Source organism: Tamandua tetradactyla, chromosome 6 (assembly GCF_023851605.1).
Source record: "Tamandua tetradactyla isolate mTamTet1 chromosome 6, mTamTet1.pri, whole genome shotgun sequence".
Classification (NCBI taxonomy): Eukaryota; Metazoa; Chordata; class Mammalia; order Pilosa; family Myrmecophagidae; genus Tamandua; species Tamandua tetradactyla.
The window spans coordinates 131,715,763-131,742,145 of NC_135332.1; the positions used below are offsets into that span (position 1 = coordinate 131,715,763).

A 26,383-nucleotide genomic window follows, 5' to 3' on the forward strand; every position below is an offset into this window, starting at 1 on the left:
TTTGACAAGGGTGCCAAATTCACTCTATTGGGAAAGATTAGTCTCTTCAACAAATGGTGCTGGGAGAAGTGGATGTTCATATGCAAAAGAGCAAAGGGGCACTCCTACCTCATGCCATATATAAAATCAACTCAAAATGGATCAAAGAACTAAAACTATGAAATTCCTAGAAGAAAACTAAGGAAAGGATCTTCAGGACCTTGTGTAAGACTATGGTTTCTTAGACTTTACACCCAAAGCTCAAGCAACAAAAGAAAAAAAAAAGTAGATAATTGGGACTACATCAAAACTAAAAATTCTGGCACATCAAAGGAATTCATCATGAAAGTAAAATAATAACCTACGCAATGGGAGAAAATATTTGGAAATCAGATATCCACTAAGGGTTTAAAATACAGATTATATAAAGAAATCCTACAACTCAGCAACAAAAAAGAAAATCAACCCATTTTTTAAAAATGAGTAAAAGGCTTAAATAGACATTTAGCCAAAGAAGGTATAAAAAAGCCAAAAAGCACATGAAAATATGCTCAACATCATTAGACATTTGGGAAACAAAACTCAAAACCATAGTGAGATACCATTTCACACCCATAAGAATAATTGCTATTACAAAAAACGGAAAATTATAAGTGTTGGGGAGGATATCGAGAAAAAGGAACACTTATTCATTGCTGGTTGGAATGTAGGATGGTGTGGCCACTGTAGAACACAGTTTGACAGTTCCTCAGAAAGTTAAGTATAGAATTATCCTATGACCTGGCAATCCCTCTACTAGGTATATTCCCAAAAGAACTGAAAGCAGGGATCCAAACAGATATTTGTACACCAATGTTCATAGCGACATTATTCACAATTGCCAAAAGATAGAAATACCCCAAGTGTCCATCAACCAATAAATGAATAAACAAAACATGGTATACATTACAATGAAATGCTATTCAGCCATAAAAAAGACATTCTTATACATGCAACCATATGGATGAAACATGAAAGTAACAATAGAGATAAATCTCGAATACATTATGATGAGCCAGATATAAAATGACAAATATTGTATGACCTCACTATTATGAAATACTTAGAATAAGCAAATTCATAGAGCCAGAAATGAGAATACAGGTTACCAGGGGCCAGAGTGGGGGGTAGTGGTAGTAAGGAATGGAAAGGCAATGCTTACATTGTACAGTCTGATGGAAAAGTTTCGGTAGTGGATGGTGGTGATGGTGGCACAACATTGGGAACATAATGAACAGCACTGAATTATATATTTGAATAAGTACAAATTTTAGTAATATATGTTACTAAACTAAAATTTTTTTTAAAAATCAGTAGGGTTATACAACACAAACAGTGAGCCCCAAAGTAAATCATTAACTACAGTTAATAGTAAAATTTTAAAAATGTTATTTCATCAATTTTAATAAATATACCACACTACTGCAAAGTGTTAATAATAGTGTTGTATGTGAGAACGTTATTTTATGCATGATTTTGTGAAAACCTACAATTTCTCTAATAAAAAAATTCACCACAGAAAAAAATATTCTACAATAGTATCAAGTACTGAAATTTTAAAATAATTTCATTGGAAGTCTTATTTCCATGTTTGGAAAAGATATTCAAGTTCATATATGTAATATATATAATGCATGCTTCAGGATATGGCATATAGGAAACAGGAATCAAAGCTCGTCCTTCTCACAGAAATGACTGAGAAATCAATTGGCACACTTTGCTTCCACATTTTCTCCTAGATTTAGAATTATTTAGTATTCTTTCATCTTATTTTGAGGTATGCTCTACACCAAATTTCAATTTTCCATCAACAACCAAACAGTGATCTCAGTCCTTGTCTTGTCCCCTATCCCTAGAACCAAGAATGTAGGTCTTGAAACTCGCAGGAAAAAAATACATGCCTGAGCAAATCCCAACAATTTTACGTGGAAAGTGCTACTAGTAGCACTAATCCACACTTCATTTGAACACAGTATGGAAAGAAAGATAAAGCTGATATATATCACTTGATTGCACAGAGCCCAATAAACTCTGAATTCAAAGATTCCTTCTGAGAAAACTTCGTACTTCAGAGAACATACTTTATTCCTTACCAAGAGCAAATTAAGTAGATTTTTTAAGTGAATATCTCAATTTTCCAAAGAGGCTGAGTCTATCAAAAAACATTTTTTCAAATGCCTTGTTTTTGTTTTTGTTTTGGGGGTGGTGGTTTTGTTTTGCTGCTTAAATCTAATAAACATGATGGTTTCTGGAAAGAATTGAGAAATGTTCTCCAACCCATAACCTGTTTTCATATAACACATGTCTGTTAAGGAAGTAAAGTAATTCTGGAAATCATGTAGTAATTTCTTTGGAGATTATAAGTGAAACACAGGTGGCAATAGGTTGTCTTTACAGGATATACTTTCATATGCATTACAGGATATACTTTCACATGCAGAATGATTTATTAAGAACTCCATACTTTACCATACTTCTCTAACAAGACATGAAACACCACAAAAGGCACATGAGAAAAGCCACAGAAAAGTAGAACAAAACCTTATAATTTTTTTTTGCCTGAATGCATGAAGTTTCATAATGATAACATATATACATTAATTTTACATTATTCTAAATTACTAATTGAGAAGACTCTGAGTAAAATATCTGAGACTATGTTCATAATCCAATCCTCTTTCCACCTTAAATTCTACAATCTGTATCATTCATCTAATTATTAATATAAAAATCATTTAGTTACATTCCACTATTTAGCAGGCCTTCTAAGACATAAGATAAGTAAGAAAAAGACGCTACCCTGAAACATTCTAAAAGATATATGAAATAATGAGAATAAAATTTAAACATAATGGCTAATAATAAGCTGGTAACAAATAAATCTTAACATCTGTGACTAGGGACAACAAAATTATTCTAAAATTGAGAAAGAAAATTCAACATAATTGAACCTTACTGCACAATTCTACAATGGCAAGTGGATTCACTAAGTCCAACTGTACCCAAAGCAAAGATCTAGGACTGTTAAAAAGTATAGATAAAGAAAATTATGAGTAAAAATATGCATGTGCTCATTCAAAGTGATTATAAGGTGAAAAGAAGGTTAGAAAACTAATAAGAGCTCACCATTAGGGAAAAGAGGAGAAATAAATGCTACAGGAACGTTCTGAGTACATTCAGTTAAAATTCATACTAGCCCTGAAGCGTTTCTCTCTCCTCTTCCCCCCACTCCATGTAAGAAATAGTATAAAATAAGGCAAATAAATCTAAGCTTCAAAGAGCAGACTGGGAGGTAGAAAATGTACCGTTTGTAATTTCCAAATTTACGTGTGGAACAAGAGATGAACCAGAGAATTACAGGCCAATAAACCTGAATTTAATTTAGAGGAAGAAATGGAAAACACATGGATTTGCTCAGATAACAAACCTGGAGGAAGTTCTATGACAGCGTTTTTCAAAGCAAGATCAATGGCTCGGCAGTATTAAAAATCACAGGGGGAGGTATCGTTTGAAAACTTAGTTTCTGGAGCTCTACCCCTGACCTCCTGAAACAGGTGCTCTGGGGGAGGAGCCCAGCAATCAGCGTTTCAGACAAGCTCTTGCAGGTGACCCCTCTGCCCACGGAAGTCCGAGACCCGCGCGGCTCCATGGCACAAAGATGTGACAGTAGGAGACGAACAAAAAAATTAGATTCTCACGGCATCTTTTCAAATCAGTGCTGCTTATTCTGTGATTAGCTACATAAATGAAGAGTGTTATTTATATTGCTGTATGCCTGATGTCTTACTTTAAATACAATTACACGGTCAGTTTACAGAGTTTGAGGACCAAACTAAATTGCAAAACACGATTACAATTAATTTAAAACTCATCCGATGACGTTTTTAAACATGAACAAACTATGGGCAAACATTTTCTGAATTCATTTTTAATATTCTATTGATCGGTCACAATTTGTTTTGAATGAATCCCAAAGTTTTTTTTCTTTTTTAGGCTAAATCTTCTAAATCACACAGTATAGGGGAAACAGGTTTGAGATAATGTTCCATGGGAGAAATGTTGGACAGAGAGAAATAAAGTTGGATTTATTCAATGAAAAGCTCAGTGCTGTTTACCTGTACATACATGCATCTGTTCCCAATTTGAAGAGAATATGTGGGAAACAGATTAGTTCATTTTTTCATGGCTGACCTCTTCTGCTCAGAAAATGAATATATAAATGCCCCCCTTCACGCTTTTGTTTATCCCCTGGTAGACCGACATGATATTTAAATACAAATTTTAAAAAAATAAAAGTTCAAAACTCCAAATTCTGCCATTAATGCTAACACCATAACTCTTTAACCTCTACCTGGAACCTATCTGGAAATAGGAAGCAGAAGAGGAAAGGGTCATGGGAGTTGAAGTCCCATTTTCCATCACACACTTCTTCCTCACCCTCAATACTTAGGACAAATACTTAGGACAATATTTAGGACAATATTTAGGATAAAACACCACCAGTCATTCCTGTAACATGAAACACAAGAGCGGATAATTCACTGATTTTGAAGCCATCCAAATATTTCCCAAAGCTCACTGCCACCTAAGAATCTTGAATTGACATTATTTCATCAAGTGAATCATTTTGAGGTGATTTATAACATTAGACTGTCTGTAAAGCATCCTGCAATGATAGGACTTGAAGAAAAACCATTCAGTCAAATGTAATTCAAAAAACAGTTAAGAACCCTTCTTACCCTCAAAATCATTCCTCTCTAAATTCCTATAAATGTGTCTATCACAAATGCCAGAACTTGGAAGCATGTTGCCTTATTTTCTATACTAGTGTCAAGTCTGCATCCCTCGTCTCCCTTGACTATATACACAGCACAGACCGTACCATCTACCTAATGTGTATCCTAGGTTCTAGACACAAACTAGAATGCATATTTATAAACTCAGGTTTATATTTACTTCCTATTAAAGTAAATACACATGTCTATCATGCAAGGAAATGCCAAAGATATTCACATTAAAAAGATGAAGGCAGGGGTGCATGGGTGGTTCAGCGGTAGAATGCTCACCTTCGATGCGGGAGAATCCAGGTTCGATTCCCAGACCATGCAACCCCTCTCCCCTCAAAAAAGAAGATGAAGGTTATCTGGATTGTAACTAAGTGGTATCTTTGGAAAAGGGTGGGCAATATCTTTATAGCAACAACTACCATACTTGTATACAGAAAAAGAAAACATATTTGGTCTGGGAAAAGTGTTGTGGGAATCCTACTGTACTCTTCTGTCTCTTAAATTATAAAATTCAAGCTTTCCATATTAAAAAAAAATCCAATAATTATTAGACCTAACTAGTATATTCTCTCCCCCAAGCTCTCAGACAGAGAGGGAGAGATAATGAAAGAGAATGAAAGAATGCATAAGTCTTAGAATCTTCTCAAACTGAGGAAAGGCTAGACATGAAGGGCTTGTTCTTTTAAGAGCTTGAAATTGGAGTAACTCCTACCAGCTAATGACATGCCACCCATCAAGGAGAAAAGTTCATAAAAACGGGCCCAAAGCAATGATAGATGGGAAAAGCTGGAGAGGAAATTATGAAATTTATTATTTTCTAAGCATATGTTTAAGAGATGGGAAGAGACAGGAAGGTGAAAGATTAATGTGACTTAAATTCATTTTTGTCATATATTAATGCTTTGAAATATTAATAAAACATTTATTCAACTGTTGAGGATTAAATCTGTCTCCCACAAAAGGCTTATCCAAGACCAAATCCTTGGTTCTGTGGGCATGAACCCACTTGTAGATGTTATTAGTTAAGGTGTATCCAAACTGACGAGCATGGTTCTTATTCCAATATGGCTGAATTTCTTACAAGTAAAGGGAATTAGGCATAAAAAAGCGAAAGCCACAGGAAAAAGTAAGAAGCCAGAAATCCATGGAACCCAGAAGGGAAAGAAGATGACACTGCCTTGTCACTGTCATGTGACAGAAAAGTCAAACACCAAGGATTGCTGGCAGCCAATCCCAAAATACCAGTGTTCAGAGAGAAAGCATGGCTCTGCAACCACCTCAGATTTGGACTTCTCCTAGCCGTAAAACCACAAACCAGTAAAATCCCATTGTACAAGCAAATTTGCTTTAGCAGCTGGGAAACTAAAATATCTACCCTGCCATAAAAGTAGTATCATCCTTTATTTTAAACCTAGCTCAATGAAAATTACCTCTCATTGGTCTCCATCCAATAATTCTACACAAAAGGATAAATACTCTTTCTAGGAACCCTAATTCGTCTACGGATAATGTACCGGGGAAAAGAAAAGCAAACTCTTCTATTAGACTTCTCTTGTTTCCTCAAGATCATTTCTTTTTTTGACTTCTTTTTATAACTGCAATAAGCCTCCCATGTAAGACTTAAAAACAGAAAAATAATCTTTTAATATCACTCTGACTTATTCACTACCAAAGTTTAAAATAAGATGAAACTCCCCAAATGTATATAAGTAGCGCATTTATTTCTCAAATCACTCAGAAAGCTTTCTTTCAATATATGCATGCATACATATGCTGAACTCCATATCTTTCATTTATGAGCATACAGATATACGCATGGATATGACATTATGTGTATATAGTTAGAAATGTGTTTAATTCTAACATTATAGATACATTTAAACAAAGATGCTCTTATTTAATATTTCCTAGAACTAAGATGACTGAATCACAGCTACTGCATAAACGTCTTCACTACGGAGGAAGAAAATTTATCTCCAATGAAATTATTTGAGGCATACTGATTTTGTCAAAGTTTGCATACAGAACTTTCAGCAATGTTCTAATACTCTCTATTCTGTTGCCCCATTGAACTAGTTCTCATAAAATACACTAATAAATTCATACATCAATATCCAAACAACTAAAACTTATTGTTTCACAAAGCATTTTTATTAAGAATAGGAAAGAATCCAACTCATAATAAAATAGCATTTATCAACTCTATATCACAATGGTAATTTTTGATATCTGACCATGGATATCACAGCAGAATGCCTTTTAAAAAAATACTCTAACACATTTCTTCATAAACCTTTATAAAACAGCAAGAGCACTGGAGTTGGAAGCCCCACTTTCTATTCTAGTTTCTCATGTGAACTCTCTATGAAGCCTGTGGAAAGTTACGTCCACTCCCATGACCTCAAATATCTCATCTAAAAAATAACTGCTCTAGAAAGTCCTAACCTGGAAAAAGCAGAATTAGGACAGCAAAGAGCAAAATTCTCAGCACCATGCTATCACTTCAACACATACAAGCAGCCAAAGAAGTTTCTTAAAAAAAAAAAAGTCATTCTATTTCTCTATTTCTGTCACACACAAAAAAGTCATTCCTCTATTTCTCTATTTCTCTCACCTCTTAAGAACAAATACTGAGTATAAATTCAAAAAATTGTTGTTTAAATTCAATCCAAGTGTTCATTCAATGGCTTCACTTTTAACTCAACCACACTAGCTCAGAACCCTGCTTCATTCAGTCTCATTTATGTTGTTATGCAAAGTATTCTGTGAACAAAAAGATGTCCCTCCTGTACTACCTCTGCACTGATTCCTAACTCCTGCACCTGTGGTACTTGTCTCGGAATTGGTAACAACCCTATAGCACAAAACATAGTTCAATCCAGAGATAGAGGAAAAATGAAAGAATATGATAGGGGAATAGAAAAATAGTCAGGAAGGTAACTGTATACATACATGTATTTGATGATTGGAAATGCAGAAGCGGGAGAAAAAAACAGAAAAAGGGGTAACAGAAAGGAAAAGAAAGAATAAATGAATTTACCAGTTTAGACTTTAGTTTAATCCAAAATGCCTTGTCAATTTTCTGAGGAAACTGCTACTCCCCTGCTCCAGCGATCTAATTCTATATGAGCTCCCACAAACTACCTCTAGCTACGGAGATGGTCAAGTGATCTGAATTGGGCTAATCTGAAACCTACTTTATGATTTTTCATAACAAAGCTGAAAGTATATGCATATGGGTTGAAGGTTTTCAAACAAACCTCCTATATTGCTGGAGGCAGTTCAAATTAACTTCCTGTTACATGAAATCGAGAGTCCAGAATTACAAAAAACTCAAATTCAATCACAAAATTATTTAACCAATCCTTTCATTTTTTCATTCAGAAAGCAATGTTTGACCACCAGAAATATTATGACATATAAGACCTAAACCCTAAGGAAACTTCCAGTTTACAAAGAAATGTTAAAAGAAAGAAAATACTAAAAGTCAAGGAAGAAATACAGAACATCTCCAACATCAAATTTCAATTTCTCTTCATATTTATCATACTATGCCCTCAACATCAACCCTATTCAAAGGCAACATACAGAGATTCTAAAATTAATTATCCAGGAGAAAGTGATCAGGATTTTAATTCCTTTGTCGGGTAAAAATTGGCAATAGAAAACAAATGGCTCTTTCAATTTCCCTTAAACTCAGAATGAAGACAATGATGTTTAGTAACACAATAATTACTTAAGACTACTCTAGAACTAGTCAATGCAATTATCAAGAAAACACATTAAAGAAATTAAAAGTAGAAAGGAAGTAAAATTATTTCTAACTATAAATGATATTATCAGGAACCAATACTACTCAAGAGAATCTACATGAAAATTATGTGAAATAAAATGATTATTCACCAAGGTAGCTAATTCAAAATTAATATATAAAATCAACAGCTTTACTTTAAACAAATTAAATTACTTGGTACATTTGGCAGTTTCCATTACAAAAAGAAAAAAAAAAAAATCAAGACACTAACACCATAACTGCAGGAAACTGCAAAGTTCTACTAAAGAGAATAGAGAAAAACTCCTGGTATTTTCCCAGGAAGATTTAGATAATTTGGTAGAAAACTATATGCAGAAATAGGCTGAAATATATGTGAGGATTGGTACATAATAAAGGAAACACTTTAGTCAGTGATTATTGGTTCAAATTCTTCACCAGTCTCCTCATTGAAACTCTTGCCACAGCTTCATCAAGGTGAAGTATCCGTCCCTGCTCTTACACTTTGGGTTCTCACCATGTAACTAACTTCTTTGGGCAACTGCATTGGTCACAGGAGATGGTATGCGGCTAGTTACAAGGCTAAGACTTAAGAGCAATCAGACATTCCTGCTTGTCCCTAGTGCATTTGCCATTAGCAACAAAATAATCTTCACTTTGTTTACTGATTGCAGAAGGATGAAAGACATACAGCAGAACCTCTGCCGGAGCCAACCTATGGCCATCCAAGCACCATGAGATCAAATGCCCACTGTATTAAGCCACAACACATTTGTAGTTGCTAGCTCTCAGTAAAAGCAAAGTGATATACAGGAAAAAATGCATTACTTGATATACAGTGCTGAAGAACCTGTTTATTTGGAGGAAAAATTAGTTAGATTCTAAATTCAGTGCCCACACCAAAAGTACTTTATGTGGATCAAAGATTTTATAGAAAAAAAAAGGAGGGAGGGAGGGAAGAGAGAGAGAAAGACACACACACACAAGGAGGGAGGGAGGGAGGAACAAACAAGGGTTGTTTTTAAAAATAGTTTTGAAATGCTGGAAACTTTTTTATAAGATACAAGACTAAAAGTCATAATATAAATGAGTAATTAATCTGAAAACAAACATATTAACAAAATCAAAACATATCAAATTCATTTCATTTACATAGACAGAGAAAGAGATAATTTTCCTAATATGTATAGAGAGCTCTTATAACTCAGCAAGAAAGAAAGAATTGTAGGAAGCATTAGTTCTCACAGTAATAAAAGGAACACAAGGTAATTAAAATATATAAAATGTCAATACAGGTAGTAATTTAAATTTGCAAATTAAGAAAATTTTGCAACTATCAGATTGGCAAATAATTAAAAGCACTGACAAATGTGTATGGAATCAAGCATTCTCAAGCATTGTTGGTAAGTTTTAAATTGACGGATTTGAGGAGCATTAATGCAGCAATTCCATTTTAAGGAATTTTATTCTTCAGACAAATACACATTTAAGGATGTGTACTGCAGCATTGTTTATATTAGAAAAAAATGGAAATATCTATTTATCCAACAACGGAGGCATCATTAAATAAGTTACCACACAAGTTATGTGTTACCATGCAAGTATTAGGTTCTTTTATAAGCAGTGAGACAAAAAAAAAGCTACAAAATATACTATTATGTTAAAAATAAATAAATAAATAAAAGAACATGGTGTATAGCCTATTTTCAAAGGAAGGGAGGAAGGGTGAGAGCCAAGGAGGGAGGGAGGTAGGAACATATTGTGCCTGTCTAGAAAATTTCTGAAAGCTACATAAACAACAATGAAGGGAACTTGCAACCCTTGGGGTGATGGCTCTCTTCAGCCAATAGGTTCAGTAAGGTACCCGGAAAGTGACAACATAATAGTCAAGGGCATTTTTCCTGTTTTATGCCAAAGTGATTGACAGACTCATTTTTAGAGAGCTACACTTCCTCTCCTCCTAAGCAAGGTGCAACCCAGACAGACAGTACATCTGTCTGGGGAAGACTGAAGAAAGTCTTGTTTTCCCTCTTCTTATCCTGCTATCAACAATGGAGGCATTCAGTAGGAGAAAATCTGTCAAGTTTAGGTCTTCAATAATGTGCTTGATCAAACAGTAAACACAATCTCATAAAGTAAGATATTTTTAACTCAAATTATCATGCAATTAGTCACCTTTAGGATTTGACATGCTAATGGATACAGCAGTTGACAGCATATGAATTTCTTTTCTCATCTTTGTAGCTAAATGAGGGGATTTGAAATTATTTAAGACTTCCAATGAAATAAACTAAAATTGTTTTTGCACTCTCCTGGAAACTGTCTTGGGGAGGTTGCCATTTGTTGACAGTAATAAATAAAACCAAATTCACTGGACAAGATCCAGGTTGTTTTCATTTTATATTTTCCCTCCGTGTTTGATACATACCTGTGGAAAAAACTGACCAGTTTTACAACTCTTAAAATGGCAAGCCAAAAAGTATTATATAAACATTCTTTTGGTGAAGGAAGATGGAAAACACTATTTATACTAGGAACACTGATGTAACATGTTGGGAGTTGACTAGTAATAAATTCCAAAGTCCAAGTTGCTCACTCCTTGACCAGCAATCACTAAGATAAATTTGGCTTTGGATTTTTACAAGTTAAATATCTTTTAATCTGAAATTAATATAAGGTAAAGTCACTGTATTGTCACCCAGTATGGGCTATATAAGTTAATGGAGAAGAAAACTTTGGAAATGGATCAGAAAAACAGTAAACTAGAAATTAAAGTCCATGAGTAGAGGTTACAGGATGGTTCAAGCCTTAAAAAGAGAAAGGGATCATGTAATCCCTTATTTCCTTCCATGCACATCTATTGAGCTCTCTGATTTTTGCACAGCAGTGTTTAGCTCATGGAATATAGTAGCAACCAAGGCAGATACATTTAGTCCCATCATGATTATAATTTACTGTGAGACAGATCTGAATCTATTGCACAAATAATGTTGTACAACATATTATTTGCCCAGGTAAATTAATTTATACTAATATTCTGAATTTAACCATACGCTCCAAGCAAACGGAAAGAAAAAAATCTTTTATTTAGTTTCCTAAAATTTCTCCCCAAATTTGGTTTACATAGTTTCAGAGATAGGAAGACCAAAAGTCAAAGACAGAGAGGTACAAAAGAAGTTGATACTTGGCTTCTGAGTGTTCTTGAGCCAGGACCTAGCAGTTATTAAGTTTAGCAGTTAATAAGTTTGTCTATCAGGGAGTAGAAGATGAACTGAGAGCTGTGAGACCGGATAGAAGGGCAGTATCTAATAATGAAAGACCAGAGATGACAGAGGTTCAATATCAGGTTGCAGCAAACCAAATGAGAAAAATGAACACACTGAAGAGATATGCATAGGAAAGAAGCAACTGATTAGAAATAGCAAGTAAGGAGAAGGAAGTTGGCGGATTGGCTCCCACTTTTCTGATACGAACAACTATGTGGTAAGTGGTCCCAGTACAACGATGAAAAGTAGGAGTGGAGGAAACAAACATTGAGGGAGAGGACATATCAAAACATTTGGAATTGGAAATAATAAGTTTGATTTGCCAGCAAGGGCAATACACAGATGAGAATACTGGTTAGAGCTGCAAAGGCAGATGCAAACTGAAGATATAAATTTGCAGCTGTCTTCTTAAAGGTATTTTAAGACATGGGAATCCATGACATTGCCCAATGAAAGATTGCAGATTAAGATGTAAACATGGCCCAAGATCAAACCCTAATCAAATCAATATTTGATAGTCAGGTATTCTTATACTACAAGATAGTGCTATAAAGAAAATCACAACCTATTCTTCTCAACTCAACCAAGCCAACAGTGTATGTGTAATCATCAGCTATCATTATATATTAGGGGAGTCACTGTTACTAAGAACTACATTATAAACCCAAAATATTATATTTTTGCTAGCTTTATTGTGACTGATATACAATAAGCTTCACCTACTCAAAATACACAATTTGGTAAGTTTTGACATAAACACTTGGAAACTATCAGCATAATCAAGAAAAGTCTCCTCTAGCTCCTTTGTAATCCCTCCAAGCAGCCCTCCTGTCCCTGTCCCTAGTCCTCAGGCATTCACTGATCTGCTGTTATCACATATAATCAAATTGTGTTAATTTTCTATAGATGGAATCACCCAGCATGTCACTCAGCATAACTATTTTGAGATTCTTTGATGTTATACCATGTATCACCAGCTCATTCCTTATTATTGTTCAGTACCAGTCTATTGTATGGATGGAGCAGCCTTGGTTACCCATTTACATGTTGACGAGCATTGGGGTTGCTTCCAGTTGGTAGACCTCTGTTAAGGCTTCATGCAGTGCTGCTCCACTGATGATAAAAACTTTCAGCTTTTGTATGTCTGAAAATCCTTTATTTTGCATTGTTTTTGAAACATATTTCACAAAGTATAGAATTCTAGGTTGACAGTTTTTTTTTTCATTCACTATCTCCTCGCTTGTATTATTTCTCATGAGAAATCTACCATCTGTTTCCCACTCCACTATATGTAAGGTTTTTTGCTTTTTAATCTATCCACTTTGAAGATTTTCTCTTCATCATTCATTTTTTTGAGCTATGTGATTTTGATGTGCCCTCACATGTTTCTTCTTTTTTCCTGTGCTTGGGATTCATCGAGCTTCCTGGATCTGAGACTTTATATTTTTCCACAAATTCAGAAATGTCTAGACATATCTTTCAAATATTCTTTCTGCTCTTCTGACTCCTGCAGGAATTCAAATTAACAATTGTAAAATTGTAAATGGCAAATTCTATTAAGCCAATTTGAAACTGCTCCCCATCTCATTGATTCATATTTTATATTTTCCTTTCTCTCTGGTTTACTGTGAATAATTTCTATTGCTCTGGCTACAAGTTTTTCCCTTCTACAATCTCTAATCTGCCATTAGTTTCATCAAGCAAATTTTTTCAACTCATATATTGTACAAATACATATTTCTAGAAGTTCAGTTGAGCCTTTTTTTGTATCTTCCATGTGTCAACTTTTGAATGTGAATGCAGTTATAATAGCTGCTTTAGTAGCTTTGTCCATTAATTCTAACATCTGTGTCATTTCTGGGTCAGCTTAGATAGAATGACTTTTCTCCTCATTATGGGACATATTTTCCTACTTATTTGCATGTTTGGTAATATTTTATTGGATGCCAGACATTATGAAATTTCAATTGTTGGCTATTTCACCTTCCTATAAATATCACTGAACTTTATTGTGAGAAGTAAAGTCATTTAGAAACAGTTTGACCCTTTCAGGTCTTACTTTTAAGATTTGTTAAAAGTGGAACCAGAACAGGGTTCATCCAGTCAGGGGCAAATTACTTCCCACCGCTGAAGCAAATTCTTTTGCGAACTCTATTCAGCGCCATGATTTCTGTGGTTTCCATTCTGGCTGGTGGGAACAGGCATTTCCCAGCCCTGTGTAAGTACTGCACCCAGTGCCCCCTAATTCTTGTGGTTGTTTCTTCCCCAGCCTCCAGTAGTCTTTTCTCAGGTATGCACACATCAGTGCTCAAATGAACATTCAGGGAATTGCTGTGCAGCTCTCCAGTGTTCTTGTTCTGAGTAGCTCTTGCCACTTGAGTAATCTGACCTGTGAACTCTGGCTGCTGCCGTCTTCCCAGACTCCCAGTTCCATCTGTTTAACTCAGGATGTCCATGTGACTCAACCTCAGTTACCCCTCCCTGTACTATGGCTGGAAACTCTTCAGGCTAGTAAGTTAAGATCATGGTAGGGCTCACCTCATTTGTTTTCCCATCTCTCCAGGATCACTGTCCTTCACTGTCTGATGTCTACTGCCTTGGAAACCACTGTTTTATATATTTTATCCATTTTTTGTTATTTCAGGATGGAAGATACATCAGAATCTTGTTACTCCATCTTGACACAATATACTTTAACTCTTTAATCTTGCAACAACCCTTCAGTTGGGCTTTATCATCTCTATTTATTCAGGCAGATATTAGAATACACAGTCAACAACTCACCCAAGTTCACAGAGCTTGCAAATGACACAGGTAAGAACCTTAAGCATGTGACTCCCAAAGCTCTTGCACATAACTGTTATGATATATGATAATGATAGACAAGTGAGAAAGTAAGGGAATGGATATTTAAACATCAATTTTGTAAAATTATAAAATCAGTTGGATATTCATCTTCATAAGCTGGTTTAGGAATGGTCCTCCTGTAGAAGGCTAACAAATGAATGAAATGACCCCTGAAAGCTATTCACAGTAACACTCTTTTAGGGCTGAATATGTATCTTATGTCCTTTACTCAACTACCAAGTTGGAGTTATATACTATCCACAATGAAGGCCATAACCAGACATCTGTTCCAGCTTTGGATTGATCTATCTTGAAGAAAGTTCTCTTTATAGTACAAATAAATAAATAATAAAATAAATATTTATAAAATAATAAAATTAATGTTTCCCTGTAGCTTCCACCCAACTGATACAAGTTGTAAACATAACAAACCCCAGCACTTATAAAACGTGCCAATCTGAGGCCCTGCAGGAATCAAATGTATATAGACAGAGTTTGGGAACACAGATCTGCAGACACAGGTTTTCCATTACATTTCCTGTAATGTTCTATTCTTTTAATCTTAGAGTACAGTGACATCTTCCTAAACCATTCAAAAATCATATTTAATGGTCAACTGCACATGATAAGTAGTTGAAGGATGAGATTACGATTATGATTAATTTAACGCTGAATTAAAACTATGCAGTACATAGGTTGCCAATTTCCAAATGATTTAAAAATCATAAAGGTCATTCAACAGTAAATTTATACTGAGACCACATAACCCATAGTGAATCTACAAAACAAATCAGCAACAACCCATTCAGTTTTTACTCCGGATAAAATTCTCCTCAAGATAGGTTCTGCATTTTCATTATGCTTATCAGTTATCTCTTTCAATTTGGAATAAAAAAGATGTTAGCAGTAGGACTGAATCAAACTATCATTAGTGGAAGCCTGGAAGTTAATTCTCATTTGTGTTTATTTGGTTGGGAGCATGAGTTTCCAAGACAATATGTCTGCTCCTCTGGGCTCCTCTACTTCAGCACTTCATAGCTCTGTGACCTTGGCAAGGTCCCTAATCTCTCTGTGACTCAGAATGCTCACTTGTGAAAGAGAAATAACTTTTCAATCTTGTGCTAACTCATAAGATTATATGACAATAAATTAATATATAAGAAGCACTTATAACACTACCATGCACATAGCAAATGTTCTACCAATGTTAACTTTTTTTTTAATTATCATCATTAATAATATGTTCAACTAAGTTCCAGGTAGTTGTACTTTACTAGTTCTTTGGACCTCTGCCTAATTGCATAATTGTTTCTATATTGCTGGCCTTCAGCAGAATCACTGAACTGAGACGCCAATCTCTCCTTACTTAAAAAGGAGACTGCTGAATATTGTCTCAAAGCTGTCATTACAAAACCTGTGCTATAGATAAGCAATAAATATTATGTAACCATTTTATAAATCGTCAAAATAAGGCAAAACTGCTTAATGTGCTTGAGTCATCCAGAGGGCAAACTTCACTAAATCCAGACAGGAGCAAAAGATTAAGTATGAACAGAGTTGTTGCTATGTTAGAAACACTCAAACCTTCAAACAGGTTGCATTCTTGAGATGCTCTTGGTTTTTCTCAATTTGTTTTCCATCCATACAAATCCTTTGGTGTAAGTTGGTCTTTGGAATTTACTTGAATCTGTTCTACCTTATTTACAGTGAAAGAGTGGAGGGGGAATATATGTGGTTTCTCATAAAATTCCTCCCATCTTCCAAGCCTGAAATCCTGCAATATAACTAAAATATGAAGTTCCTGAAGTCCCCAACCAGAAGAAACAAGTAGGCTCGTGGGGATGAATTGCCTAGCAATTGTTTAAAGTAAAGTGGAAATGAATCGGCGTTAGAAACCGAAAACAATACAAACAGCTAATCACTATAAACACTGAGGAACTACTGTCACCTGGTCTGAATTCGACAGTGAGAAAGTTCCCATGCAAAAAATACCTCCCTGACATTCACCTAGGTTATGGCCCTGTCTGCCGCAGGCAGAGGCATGTGCCTGCATTCCTCTGAGATCACATGAGGTGCATGCAATTTTTGGACATGAACTTAAAGGTCATAAAATTGTCCAGCTTCCCTTTTAAAAAAGGCAGTTTATTCCCCCCTTAAGTGGGCCTACAACACATACTGTAAAATTCCATTCCACTGAACAGTTATGCCACCTAATCAATCCTCTCTTCTGGGTTTACGTGATAGTCTAAAATCTCCCCTGAGAACATCTTTCTGGCTTACTTCATTTAACCATATCCCACTTGTCCAACAAATAAGAAAATGACTAAATTTTAAAAATAAAAAAACTGACTGATGTTTGTGAGCAGATAACAATATTTTCATAAGAAGTTGGCATTCACTACTTCATTAATGAATGACTCTTTTATCTTTCCCTCTTAACCCCCACCCTCTACCCCTCACACAGAGGTCACACAATAATCTGCTCAACTAAAAGCATTTCTGAGGTTTCTATTTTTAAAAAGCAAAATTGTTTTCCACTTTTGTGGATCATTTCTCACATATTTTTTAAAATGAAGGTTAAGTAAAAACTGTATTTTAAAATTTGCTTTCACTGAGAAGTAATTTTAATAAGATACTGTGGTAAACATTAAGATAATTAACTTCAGTCTTGTGACCTTTTAAGACTGGACTTTTGCTACATATAATCTAAAAGCCATGATCTATTTAAATTTATCCCACCTGTAATCTGTAAGACTACATTATTTCATTAGCCATTTTTAAATGCAACACCAAAAGCACCTACAGTCACTAAAATGTATAGTTCCTGACCTATTCCACACCTAAAAAAAAGAAATGTATCAAGCATTCCTGCATTCTAACATTCATTGTCATAATGTCAAGATCAGGATTTTTCCCCATATAAAAGTGATACTTTCCCCCTTAGTTCATCAAATATGTGATTACTAGTGCCAAGTGGCTCTCAATAACCCCAATTCACATATGAAATTGGGAACCATGTGTTCACTGATTTCTCCAAATATTCGATTCTTGACTATGATTCATTTTAAGACATCTGATTGCACCTAGTGTCCTTGATTTTAAACCAAGTTCATTCAAGCCATTGGAGTCTTTAAATAGCTCAATAGCTCCCTCTAGCACCCCTTTATATACTACACCCAGAGGTCAAATTTAATCAAGGGTTAGGGAGCTAGAGGGGGAGACTACTGGTTTTAGCTTCTGTTATGGGACTCATCCAAACCCAAGCAGGCACAATGCCAAATTGTCATGGAGGGACACCAAGACAAAAAACATCCATTCAGAGTGCTAAAAGACAGGAAGCAACAATCACATATGATTTCAGGAATAATCTCTAAATTTATAAATAACTTTTCCAAGAAAAAGAAAAAGACTGCAAAGCAAAAACTGACAGTCACAAATATTATTTAATATTTTATCCTTTTGCACGGATTTTTTTGTTGTTTATATAAGCTGCATACACTCTTTCATTTCACTATGAAATATGTGTATATTTTATATATATATACATATAAATACGTTATATGAATTTGTAAAAATTGTGAAAATCTCTAAACCAAAAAGTCTCAGCTAAAACTCAGATTTTGATCTTATTCCAAATTGCCTTTTTATAACTGATGTACCACTTGTAGATAATTTGCATTTTTTAAAATAACATTGTCATATTTTTAACATAAAATTTTTTTTAAGTTTGCTACCTTGGACAAAAATTGATTTTAAAATGACATATAATTTGCTGGCAGCGTTTTATTATTCAGCAAAAAGACAGGATTCTTTCCAAAATGGAACACCTTGTCTTACTAGAGACGATAAACATTAGATTCAAGTTGAGTATTCTGTGTCTCTTCATGATATGCAATTCAGAAAAAAAGAGTCTGATTTATCAACTTTTGTGAATTAGTTGCCCCAACTTCTACGGGGTAACTATGTACATGCTTTTCCCCCAGCAGCTATATAAACTAAAGCTTGGAGGCTAAACACTATAGAATTTCAAATTTGGAAGGGACCTTAGTGATAATTTAGTTCAATTCTCATTTTTGTAGATGAAGATTTTAAACAAATGACTTGTCCAAGAAGAAAGCTAGGTTGAGTGGAAGAACCAAAGTTAAAGTCCTCATCCCTTAACCTCTACTCTAGTGCTCCATTACACTATATTGCTATTTTTCAATGTTACAACCATAAGGGGGGTGTGTTAGTGTGTGTGCATCTATACTTTCTTTGTCATTGTAGAAAACACCCTAATCTCTTTTCCTGTTCATTTTCCTTCCTCTTCGAAAAAAAAAAAAACAAAAAAAAAAAAAACAGATCTTTCTGTCCTGGATTTGGAGTACAGCACAGAAACAGGCTGGTCTAAGTTTTACATTGAATCTTATGGCTACTATGGAAAGGAAGCACTTGGGCTTTGAGCCAATTTAAATAAACAGGCCTACTGAATCATGAAGGTCTATTTATTTTCCATGATATTAGAAAAGATTAACAGATTCAGCAAACCTTGCCTTGCAAAAGTAGGTGTAAGTTGAACTTGACATTCTATGATAGTAACAGATGAAAAGACAAAATGTGAAAATCACATTCCTGAACTAAACTAAGAAAAACCATGGGAAGAAAATGAACTGATGGTAGCTGGGTTGATTCTCAGTATATCAGTACATTCATTTTTTAATCTTTTTTTTTTTGCATGGGAAGACACCAGGAATCGAACCCAGGTCTCCAGCATGGCAGGCACGAACTCTGCCTGCTGAGCCACCGTGGCCCGCCCTCAGTACCTTCATTTTTTAAAAATGAGAAAGATATTAAAATATTTTCTTCCTAAACCAAATGCTATGTCCTAAATTGATAGACTTTTATGAAATTGGAGGCTATTATGCCAATTACCTTTGAATCAACATTTATTTTCTATTATTATTATTAATAATAATATGGCATCTAAAAATTGAGTGTTTAGCCATGTGATGGCATTTCCAAGTTTTATATATAATACACACATATATAGAGATACTTAATCCTCAAAACAATCCTTTAAGGCAAGTATTGTTTGTATTTCCATTTTAGAGATATGTAAACTGAGGCTCAAAGAGATGAATTAATCTGCTCATTATTACACAGCTCGCAAGCAAAATTGCAAGCAAAAAAATACAGAATGGATATAGGGAATCTGGCTTCCCTATATGGACTCTTAACCACTATACTAGACCACAATAACAAAAAGTGATTGCTAAGCATATACTCACAGATATGTAAAAAAAAACTTATGAAAAGAAGCATGAAAGATAACTTCTCAAACTGATACTTGCTGATGAAAGTTCCTGAAGGTATGAAAAAATAAATCTTTCTTTTCTGACTGTGAATAAAATTAACTCTTTGATTTGGATGTTCAAGGGTTTTTGTTCCCACATAATTTCAATCAGTCATCTACCAAATATTCTGAACAGGCATCTTTTGTGTGGCTGGACTAAGTCATGCAGTGAAGTAAATTTACATAAAATAATTGATTAATCCAACTTCAGAGAAAAGAATTATAACATTGAACAAGTACATTTAAAAATTCTTATTTTAATAACCTTCATTAGCATGGATAAGAAAGTGTAGGAACTTCATATGTGTTACTATTAACCTGACTCAAAGAGCAGTGAATGCAATTATTGAATCCGACTCTATCCATACTTTAATAGGGGAGAAGATATTGGAAGAGAAAACCTGGCTGCACAGAGAGGGGTGGGCTTGGACTCTGTTCTCTGTGGATTTCTCCTGAGGGTAGTGAGAAAAAGCCTACCTTGTTGCAATAGTTTTAAGGCTAAAGCTAAATCTGGACAATATCTGACAAGTCAACTCTGAACAGAGAAAGGTATAATCAGTACAGGACTCAGGGGAAGGTAGGCAAACCTTAGGACTAATCTGATCTCCTTTGTTGTAGTTTTTGCTCCTCATGAACACTTTGAATGTACAGCATACTTGCAGTGCTTTGTAAAGCTTAAAATCTTGCAGCAGATAAAAACCTTTATGAATTGGTCACATAACCCTTGTGCCGACCACAATAAACTGCTACAGTGGAGAATTATGGGAAGTAGTCAGGAGACTCCCTTACTAAAGGAGACCGAAAAGATCATGCCCTTCCATGAGCGAATGAAATAAGCACCTCCATTATTTGAGCAAATGGAGGTCAGTAGATATGAAAAACTGTCCCCATCATATGATGTTTTAAAAATCTGTAAAATAAAATGGTTTATTTCTGAAAAGGCTCAATATCAATTACTGTCAAGTTTTTATATTCTGTACTAAGCTGCCCAAAGCAATACTTACCTTTTAGATAGATCCAGATAACCTGACAAAGAGTGAATGAATCCTTAGTCACTTAAAGAAACATACTGCAAGGAAAATAAAAATCTAACAAATAGTTATGCACACATTTCATAATCTTTGTTATATTTGAAACCCAGAATCTCTCTCTTGTTTTGTTTTTGTTGTTGTTGTTGTTGTTTTTCTAATTTGGGGCATGCTATCAATTTCTGCTTCATCAGAATTTTTTTGTCACAAAAGAGTAACCATCCTTTTTATGGTTGATCTATGCATCATTCAGGATTTTAAATGGTTTTATTTTACTATTAAACTAGCTTAAAATCGTTATCACTGGAAATGTGTACTACTGTTAAAACACAGTAAAAACTATGCTGTTCACATACTTAATTTGGCAAACCATGAGAGTTGATGTTGATGAGAGTCATTAGTAACTATAAACTATATTTTATCTTAAATTTCATGAGAAAAAAATGCTTGCAACATACCAAAAATTAAAAAAAAAAACATGCTCCAGGCTCATGAAAATCTTCACTATAATAGGATAACTATTTTAGAACCAAAATTGTTTTTTTAAGAGTACAGATAAAATCGTAACTCTTTGTCAAAAGTATAGCTGCTTTTGACCAATGAGTAACTCTGATTCAGAGTGCTGTCCAATGACAGCAGTCTTTGACTTTTAGTTAATATTAAAAGTCTGAAGGAAAAAAAAAGTCTTAAGTCCCCTGCATTCCGCCAATTACTATATATACTTATAAACCACTCCTCAAAATGGGCTCCACCTATATACAAAAATCTCTATCAGAATAAGAACCTACTAAAAACTAAATTTAAATTTTAAATGGTTTTCCCTAACATTTTAATCAGAGTAATATATTGACTGTTTTTCAAACTACTATGCCTGGTAGCATCTGACCCTTTCTTAGCTGTCAAAGATGTTCCTTTTTGCCTTTTAATTCTTAAAAAACACACACCTCCTTCCACCAGCATATTAAAAATAATCTCCCACTCTGATAATTGGAAATTTTGAGTGTGTATAGCTTTAAAAAAACCAAGCAGAAAAGAGTTAACATGAATACTTCTACCCCTCCTCCACTGAAAAATACAGGTGTTTTAAATCTTTTATTGTAGGGATAAGAAATGGATTTATCACCAATTGTTAAGTTCAGTACAGAAGAAAAGCATTATCATCTTAGCTATGAGCACAAATAGCATCTTTCAGAAGCTTCTTTCCTCCTATAAGTTGCTGTGCTCACTGGGAAAAAAAAATACGATCATATGAGCTTCATGCATGATTGATACCATTACTGTTTATTTTAAGACTGCCCTTGAGAATCAGTCAAGTAAAGCATACCCAGTATATGTTTTGCATCCAAGAATGAGAAACAATGTTAAGTGCCTCTTCTGGAGAAGAAATGATGGGCTATTCTGCCCATTAGTGCCTCCTGCCAAAAAAGATATATCTAATAGAAGTGAGTCAGGCAGAAATTCACATCAGAAATCATCCTGCCATACTATGTTCTTTACAATATTTTGATTGAGCTAGCAGCAAATTCAAAAATAATAATAGGAACTAATAGTTCCACATAAAAGAAGCACATAAACCTAACGAAATGCTCAAGATCCTAAGGCAGAAAAAAAAACTATTTAGGAAACGTAACCTCCTCTAAATTATTAGGAAATTCCCTTGGTATCAAATAAGCTTTTTAAGGTCTCAGATGGCATCTGCCTCTTATCTTACATAATTAAAATCTCTGCATTATTCAATACGTATGGACGGTCAAACTTAAACCCTTTTAAAATGGGAAAATAACTCTTTTCTCCATGAACTGCTTTTCACATATATCTCAATGAAGAGAAGATATAATGAGAATTAGAATTAAATCAGATTTTTGGTAAAATCATAACTTTTTCTTGCATAATAATATCTGGTTGAACTGAGAGATCCAATTTACAAAGAAATCCAATTTAATGCATGTTCAGCCTCAAAAGGAAATCTAATAAAGTAATTCACAAAACACTGGTATGATCCCAATAATCTCTGAAAGCAAATGTAAATCTCCAAATCAGGTAGCCATGAAGCCAGGCTCTCCCTCCTCCTTTCAGCTGTGGGCAAGATACAATATAGCATTTACTTTAAACCACCTCCGCATACCACAGTTCACCATCATCATCACACCAGCAGCACCACCAAACTCCAGCAGCAATAGGTCCTTCTATTTATAACATTATAGTAACAACATACTACCTTCATTCCTCCAGTTTATGAACTAATTATTTATTTTGACATTAAATTATCTCTTGATTAAAACATTAGAAACGAATCCATCCGTGGCATTTAATTCCAAAAGTTCAAATTTGCAATCAAGAAAATCTGGACTTTCAGTCCCTTTTCATCTTTCCTTTCATTCAGGAAAACAAGTTTTGTTTCCTAAAGGGTTAAACAGTTTTGGTTTTCAAATTGGGTATTTTGTATAACATATTCAAACTTAACATCTGTAAACTTCTTTAACTCTCTTCATAATGGTTCTTACTTCTTCACATACTTTATTTCTCTACCAACCATCACTTATTACATGGAGTTCTAAGAACAGTTTGTATAAACACAGAATTATATTCAGAATGCTTTCACACATGGCATTTATTATGCACACTTTTTTTAAAGCGGTTTCATGAAGCATGTTCAAATTCTGTGCAACAGGTCCTGCCATTGTGTAAACACACACTCCCTACAAGATGACATGAAGCTTTATAAGCTCAACAAGAAGGGGGAAAAAAATCACATTATTCCTTAGAGACTTAATCGAATTCTTTTGAGATGACAGAAGACATCAGATCTAATCAAAAGGAACATGTTTTACTAATACCCTATAACTGTCTTTGAATTCCACTGTGTACATGATAACCTGGTGTTCCAGCCCAGGTGTACACACGCTTCCTTTGATTTATTGCACGTTACTGGCTTTAGTGCTGAGTTGATGACAGGAAGAGTACTTTGGCAGAGGTCTGAGAAGTCCTTATCCTTAAGTTCCCTTTTGCTTTGTGCCAGTCTGTTTCCAAAGCTATCAAGTAAAGTCATGGACTTTTACTTTGCCATGGACGTGTGAAATAAAATTTAAAACAAAATTTTAAAACACACCTCAGAACTACTACATTGGCCCACGTTGATTTTCGGTTGGCGGGGGAGGGGGAGAGAAGCCACTTACAAAGAGATGGATTTCATGTCCTCAGTGCAGTAAGATCTAATTACAGTGTATTAAGTTATGTCTAAATGAGAAAAGACTGTCTAGTCAAGTGTTTTATCACAAAGTAACGTTATTAAACATATCAAGTATTCCCACGCTCTGCTCTAGCTTGTTTGATTTTTATCCTCCTTTGTTAGGCACCAAACACTAGAAGAAAGATTTCAGGAACAATACCAAGGAAGCACATGATGCTAAGCAATTAATTCCATCTTTCCCGAGCTGTTTATCCACCCTAAACCCAAGCTGCCTTTATTAAGCTACACGACTGCTATATGTAGGACTTCGCCTCTTCCCTGGGAGAAAAGCATGGACCGGCTACAATCGTATCTCTGAGCGCGCAGCATCGTGCTTTGTGCTGCCGGGGATAACGGATTCTCGGTCTCAAGCGCATCCATCACTTAAATACACAAGGAAACTCTGCAAGGGTCTTGGAGGCAGGAAGGGAAACAATGTGTTGAGCCCCCGGCTCCTCTGGGCTACGTGGCTCCGAGGAGCGAAGGAAATGTTTCAGGGAGCAGCCCAGGCAAGGGCGGGGGGGGGGGGCGGGGGTAGGAAGAAAGCCCTCGTACTCTTACCTCCACATTGAAATACTGCTCCGTTCCGCAGACTGTAGCACATAAAATCCAAAGCAAGGTTTGCAAGAAAAACACCCCCGAATGATGCACGAAATCCAACCGTCTTCCAGTGCTGAATGTGAGTAAGATCATAGTGAATTGTGCTTCAATGGATGGACGAGCGCCCCTTCGCTTTCTCTCTCCCTCCCTCCCTCGTTTCCTTTCAAAAAAAAAAAAGTCCTCTGGGTGGGTAAGGAGCCTGCAGGTTCACCCACAGCCGGGCAAAGGGAGGAGACCGGGGGCCCCGAGCTCGGCAGCCCCCGAGAAGCAGCGGTGGAGGCAGGATTAGCAGCAGTAGCTAGCGTTCACCATCCTTGGGAGCCAGTCACGGGGAACGTGGCGCCCAAGTTCACCGGCGGTTCCGGCTCCAAGCGCCGAGTCGCCGCCGCAGCAGCAGCCGCCGCCGCCGCCGCCGCCTCCAGCCCGCGCGTCCTCCTCCTCCTCCTCCTCCTCTTCCACCGCCTACTCCTCCTTCTTCGCCGCCGCCGCCGCCACCCCCTGCTTCTGCGGGAAGGGCCTCCGCCGCTCCAAGCTCTCTTGCCTCTCCTCTCCTTTCCTCCTCTCCTCGCTCCCCTCCAGAATGTTCATCCGTAATCTACATAACTCCTCCTTCCCGGGGTCTGTCTGGCTCCCCGGCCATCAGCGCGCGCGCACACACACACAAGCACGTACATACACAGACACGCGCGCAAGCACACACACACACACACACACACACTCACACACACAGACACACACACACAGGCCGACACACAAGCCTGCGCGCTTCTTAAAGGAGACAGCTCTTCAAGGCTTCCCAGCTAACGTACGACGTACTGTAGGTAGCCCGCCCAGGAGGACGGCACTGATTTGGGACCAGTTCTTTAACAATATCGTCCACCCCTCACCCACGAGGCAGTTCCAGGAACCTGGGCAGCTCCATCTTTTCACGTTGCCCAGTCCCCGAGCAGTATCTGGGAACAAGTGCGCCCCTCCCTATGGGGTACTGGGTGGGGCTCTGGCTGCGGACCCCGATGGGGGCTGGGAATCGGCCCAGATCGGGTCCTGAGGCGCTTTAGGCGGCCCTGGAAGGTCGGGGGCGCTGGGAATCATTCCGGGGGTTCACCTGATTCCCAGCGTCCCCGACGCTGCGCTTCACAGGGCTCAGGCTGGTTGCCTGGGTTGACCAAGTTTGGAAAGCGCGAGATGGAAAGTCTCGAGTGTCCAAAACTTTGCTGGGGTCTCCCGAACCTGTGGCCTAGTGTCCTCCTAAATACCCACCACCATCACCACACCCTCCCTCTCTGGTCTCCGGGAAAAGGGGTGGGCGTGGGGGTAGGGATGGTAACTGGACGATTACTGAGGCGGGGTGAAAATGCTCACTTCCCAAGGATGCTCTGGCCGGTGGACACACGTACAAACCGGAACTCGGGAGAGGTGGTTCTGGGTGTTAACAAAATTTCGTAAAAGAGCGGATGGGAGTGCTAAGCAGAGACCAGTAGCAGCAAAGTGGGGAAAGGCTAGG

At 36.4% G+C, this 26,383-nt stretch overlaps 1 protein-coding gene and 1 long non-coding RNA gene across 2 annotated transcripts in view; one reads left to right on the top strand and one right to left on the bottom strand.

Annotated features, from left to right (window-relative positions):
• Window positions 1-14,589, top strand: part of LOC143688816 (uncharacterized) — a 30,816-nt gene extending 16,227 nt beyond the window's left edge. The window contains exon 4 of the long non-coding RNA XR_013178328.1: window positions 14,488-14,589. This is a non-coding gene — a long non-coding RNA (uncharacterized LOC143688816). The remainder of the gene's footprint in view (window positions 1-14,487) is intronic.
• MMP16 (matrix metallopeptidase 16) overlaps window positions 1-25,258 on the bottom strand; it is a 255,756-nt gene extending 230,498 nt beyond the window's left edge. Inside the window, exon 1 of the mRNA XM_077167161.1 lies at window positions 24,841-25,258. Coding sequence (XP_077023276.1) covers window positions 24,841-24,972 — 132 coding nt within the window. The 5' untranslated portion in view covers window positions 24,973-25,258. The remainder of the gene's footprint in view (window positions 1-24,840) is intronic.
• Between the last annotated feature and the right edge of the window lie 1,125 nt (window positions 25,259-26,383).